At 56.2% G+C, this 5,157-nt stretch overlaps 1 protein-coding gene across 1 annotated transcript; it reads left to right on the top strand.

The window, feature by feature from the left end:
- The first annotated feature begins 376 nt into the window (after positions 1 to 376).
- Positions 377 to 2,491, top strand: thtpa (thiamine triphosphatase). Its single transcript, XM_068027226.1, is given in 3 exon segments — positions 377 to 697; positions 700 to 934; positions 1,650 to 2,491. Coding segments are annotated over 3 exon segments (615 nt in total). The 5' UTR covers positions 377 to 418; the 3' UTR covers positions 1,751 to 2,491.
- Positions 2,492 to 5,157: the final 2,666 nt, after the last annotated feature.

Consider the following 5,157-nt stretch of genomic DNA (forward strand, 5'->3'; position numbering starts at 1 on the left):
TACTCTCTCCCCCTCCTCCTCCCCCCCACTCTCTCCCCCTTCCTCCTCCCCTCCCTCCCCCTTCCTTCCCTTCCCCGCCCCCCCCCCATTTCTCCCCCCATCTCCCGCCCCCCCCCTCTTCCCCCCCCCCCTCCCCCACTCTGTAAAAGGGTATTGGATAAATCCTGTATGGGTAAAATTTATAGGGTGATGGGAACGAGCAGGGATTGGGGGGCGGGGGAGTGGGTGTGGGATACATTGGAGATGTTGTCCCAAATAGTCTGGCCTCATGGGGCTGAATGGCCTCGTCCCCAGCTGCACGCCTGGTAAAAGGTGTTCCACAACTGCCGGGCGTCCGGTCCCGAGCCTCATCCTTGTTCTTCATGGCCTGTTGTCCCTCTCTGGTTCTTTCATTAGGTCCCGTGCCGAGGAGGAAGTGATGCCTGTCGAGGTGGAGCAGAAGTTCTGTGTCAGGGAGGACACGGAGGCGAGGATCAGAGCTCTGGGTGGGGTCTGCGGGGGCACGGCCCACATCGAGGACCGCTACTACGACACTGGGGACCACCTGCTGACCTCGGCTGACCTGTGGCTGAGACGACGGGATGGGCACTGGCAGCTGAAGAGCCCAGCGGCTGGGTCGAGGGGCCGCACAGGCATCGCTACCCAGTACCGGGAGACCGAGTCGGAATCTGAGATAGTCTCCTTCTCCGCCCCGTGCTGCCGCCGGCGGCCAGCGGGCTGATGGTCAACCAGCTGGTGGGCGTGGCCCCCCTCCTGCAGGAGTTCGCCGTCATTGTGACCGAGCGCAGGGTCTACGAGCTGGCAGGGGGCCTGCGGGTGGATCTGGACTGGGCTGACTTCGGCCACAGCCTGGGTGAGATCGAAGTCATGGTGGACAGCGAGGAGGAGATCCCAGCCGCTCTCGCCAAGATCCAGGACCTCGCCAGGAAGCTAGGTGGGAGCATCGAGCGGTTCCCCCCCCCCACCCACCCCACCCCTGTGGCTGGGACAACCTGTCCTGACCAAACTCCTCAGGCTGTCCCCTCTCGTGATCATTTCCTCATCCTTAACCACAGCGTTTGTGGAGGCGGATCTGAGAAGGTTCACTGGGCTGATTCCTGGGTTGAAGGGGTTTGTCTTATGAGGAAAGATTGAGCAGGTTGGGCCTATACTCATTGGAGTTTAGAAGAATGAGAGGTGATCTTATTGGATTCTGAAGGGGCTTGAGAGGATGTTTGCCCTCATGGGGGAATCTAGAACCGGGGGGGCACAGTTTCAGAATAAGGGGTCTCCCATTTAAGACGGAGACGAGGAGGAATTTCTTCTCTCTGAGGGTTGTTAATCTTTGGAATTCTCTTCCCCAGAGAGCAGTGGAGGCTGGGTCATTGAATATATTCCAGGTTGAGATAGACAGAATTTAGATCAACAAGGGAGTCGCGGGTTATGGGGGACAGACAGGAAAGTGGAGTTAAGGGCACAATCAGTTCAGCCATGATCTTATCGAATGGCGGAGCAGGTTCGAGGGGCCGAATGGCCTCCTGCAGGTCCGATTTCTGCGGGGCAGAGGGGACGGTTGATCCTGGATGTCTGCAGTCTGCATGAGCTCTTAACTGGAAACCTTTATCCCTTGTGTTCTCCTCCCCATCTCCCCCTCACAAACCTCTTCACAGAGCTTGAAGACGGCGAGAGACAGCCTGGCAAGATGCACGCCTACCTGCAGCGTTACCGCCCGTGCCACTTGCAGAGACTGCTGGAGGCTCACGTCTTATAGCCTATCGGTGAGGGACAACGGCAGGAGCACGTTCTCAAGAAAGAGGAAGTATAGTCTGTCTGTTTATCGAGGGGCCTCTCCTTGCTACCACCCCGAACGTCCCAAAGGACTTGGTAGCCAGTGGAGTGCTTTTGAAGTGTAGTCACTGTTGGAATCCATGCACAGCAAGATCCCACAAATAACTATGGCCGGATGAAAGTAATTTATTTTTTTTAAGGTGTTGGATCGTCTGCCTATCGTTGCCATGGGATCTTTAACATCCCCCACCTCCGAGGGCAGACTGTGGCCTCGGGGTTCACGTCTCATCGGAGGACGGCACCTCTGACAGTGCAGCACACCCTCAGTACTGAACCTCCGACAGTGCGGCACTCCCTCAGTACTGACCCTCCGACAGTGCGGAACTCCCTCAGTACTGACCCTCCGACAGTGCGGCACTCCCTCAGTACTGACCCTCCGACAGTGCAGCACTCCCTCAGTACTGACCCTCCGACAGTGCGGAACTCCCTCAGTACTGACCCTCCGACAGTGCAGCACTCCCTCAGTACTGACCCTCCGACAGTGCGGCACTCCCTCAGTACTGACCCTCCGACAGTGCGGAACTCCCTCAGTACTGACCCTCCGACAGTGCAGCACTCCCTCAGTACTGACCCTCCGACAGTGCAGCACTCCCTCAGTACTGACCCTCCGACAGTGCAGCGCTCCCTCAATGCACCCTGTAAACATTTCAAATTATGTGAATAAAATTCTGATTGTATTATCGTGTTTTTCCTGTGTAGAGGCAGCCAATCTGCAAGGAGCACAGAGATTGCGGAGGAGGTTACAGAGATAGGGAGGGTTGTAAGGGCTGGAGGAGGTTACAGAGATAGGGAGGGTTGTAAGGGCTGGAGGAGGTTACAAAGATAGGGAGGGTTGTAGGGGCTGGAGGAGGTTACAGAGATAGGGAGGGTTGTAGGGGCTGGAGGAGGTTACAGAGATAGGGAGGGTTGTAAGGGCTGGAGGAGGTTACAGAGATAGGGAGGGTTGTAAGGGCTGGAGGAGGTTACAGAGATAGGGAGGGTTGTAGGGGCTGGAGGAGGTTCCAGAGATAGGGAGGGTTGTAGGGGCTGGAGGAGGTTCCAGAGATAGGGAGGGTTGTAGGGGCTGGAGGAGGTTACAGAGATAGGGAGGGTTGTAAGGGCTGGAGGAGGTTACAGAGATAGGGAGGGTTGTTGGGACTGGAGCAGGTTACAGAGATAGGGAGGGTTGTAAGGGCTGGAGGAGGTCACAGAGATAGGGAGGGTTGCAGGGACTGGAGGAGGTTACAGCGATAGGGAGGGTTGTAGGGACTGGAGCAGGTTACAGAGATAGGGAGGGTTGTAGGGACTGGAGCAGGTTACAGAGATAGGGAGGGTTGTAGGGACTGGAGGAGGTTACAGAGATAGGGAGGGTTGTAGGGACTGGAGCAGGTTACAGAGATAGGGAGGGTTGTAGGGACTGGAGCAGGTTACAGAGATAGGGAGGGTTGTAGGGACTGGAGCAGGTTACAGAGATAGGGAGGGTTGTAGGGGCTGGAGGAGGTTACAGAGATAGGGAGGGTTGTAGGGGCTGGAGGAGGTTACAGAGATAGGGAGGGTTGTAAGGGCTGGAGGAGGTTACAGAGATAGGGAGGGTTGTAAGGGCTGGAGGAGGTTACAAAGATAGGGAGGGTTGTAGGGGCTGGAGGAGGTTACAGAGATAGGGAGGGTTGTAAGGGCTGGAGGAGGTTACAGAGATAGGGAGGGTTGTAGGGACTGGAGCAGGTTACAGAGATAGGGAGGGTTGTAGGGACTGGAGCAGGTTACAGAGATAGGGAGGGTTGTAGGGGCTGGAGGAGGTTACAGAGATAGGGAGGGTTGTAGGGGCTGGAGGAGGTTACAGAGATAGGGAGGGTTGTAAGGGCTGGAGGAGGTTGCAGAGATAGGGAGGGTTGTAAGGGCTGGAGGAGGTTACAGAGATAGGGAGGGTTGTAGGGGCTGGAGGAGGTTCCAGAGATAGGGAGGGTTGTAGGGGCTGGAGGAGGTTACAGAGATAGGGAGGGTTGTAAGGGCTGGAGGAGGTTACAGAGATAGGGAGGGTTGTAGGGACTGGAGCAGGTTACAGAGATAGGGAGGGTTGTAAGGGCTGGAGGAGGTCACAGAGATAGGGAGGGTTGCAGGGACTGGAGGAGGTTACAGAGATAGGGAGGGTTGTAGGGACTGGAGCAGGTTACAGAGATAGGGAGGGTTGTAGGGACTGGAGGAGGTTACAGAGATAGGGAGGGTTGTAGGGACTGGAGGAGGTTACAGAGATAGGGAGGGTTGTAAGGGCTGGAGGAGGTTACAGAGATATGGAGGGGTTGGAGGAGGTTACAGAGATAGGGAGGGTTGGAGGAGGTAAAGAGATAGGGAGGGTAGTAGGGGATGGAGGAGGTTACAGAGATAGGGAGGGTTGTCGGGGCTGGAGGAGGTTACAGAGATAGGGAGGGTTGTAGGGGTTGGAGGAGGTTACAGAGATAGGGAGGGTTGTAGGGGCTGGAGGAGGTTTTCAGAGATAGGAAGGGTTGTAAGGGCTGGAGGAGGTTACAGAGATAGGGAGGTGTCGGGGCTTGAGGAGGTTACAGAGATAGGGAGGGTTGTCGGGGCTGGAGGAGGTTACAGAGATAGGGAGGGTTGTAAGGACTGGAAGAGGTTACAGAGATAGGGAGGTGTCGGGGCTGGAGGAGGTTACAGAGATAGGGAGGGTTGTCGGGGCTGGAGGAGGTTACAGAGATAGAGAGGGTTGTAGGGACTGGAGGAGGTTACAGAGATAGGGAGGGTTCTAGGGAGTGGAGGAGGTTACAGAGATAGGGAGGGTTGTAGGGACTGGAGGAGGTAACAGAGATAGGGAGGGTTGTAAGGGCTGGAGGAGGTTACAGAGATATGGAGGGGTTGGAGGAGGTTACAGAGATAGGGAGGGTTGGAGGAGGTAAAGAGATAGGGAGGGTTGGAGGAGGTAAAGAGATAGGGAGGGTAATAGGGGCTGGAGGAGGTTACAGAGATAGGGAGGGTTGTAAGGGCTGGAGGAGGTTACAGAGATAGGGAGGTGTCGGGGCTTGAGGAGGTTACAGAGATAGGGAGGGTTGTTGGGGCTGGAGGAGGTTACAGAGATAGGGAGGGTTGTAAGGGCTGGAGGAGGATACAGAGATAGGGAGGGTTGTAGGGACTGGAGCAGGTTACAGAGATAGGGAGGGTTGTAGGGGCTGGAGGAGGTTACAGAGATAGGGAGGGTTGTAGGGGCTGGAGGAGGTTACAGAGATAGGGAGGGTTGTAAGGGTTGGAGGAGGTTACAAAGATAGGGAGGGTTGTGGGGGCTGGAGGAGGTTACAGAGATAGGGAGGGTTGTAAGGGCTGGAGGAGGTTACAAAGATAGGG

This window comes from Heterodontus francisci, unplaced genomic scaffold, assembly GCF_036365525.1.
Source record: "Heterodontus francisci isolate sHetFra1 unplaced genomic scaffold, sHetFra1.hap1 HAP1_SCAFFOLD_1204, whole genome shotgun sequence".
In the NCBI taxonomy this organism is placed as follows: domain Eukaryota; kingdom Metazoa; phylum Chordata; class Chondrichthyes; order Heterodontiformes; family Heterodontidae; genus Heterodontus; species Heterodontus francisci.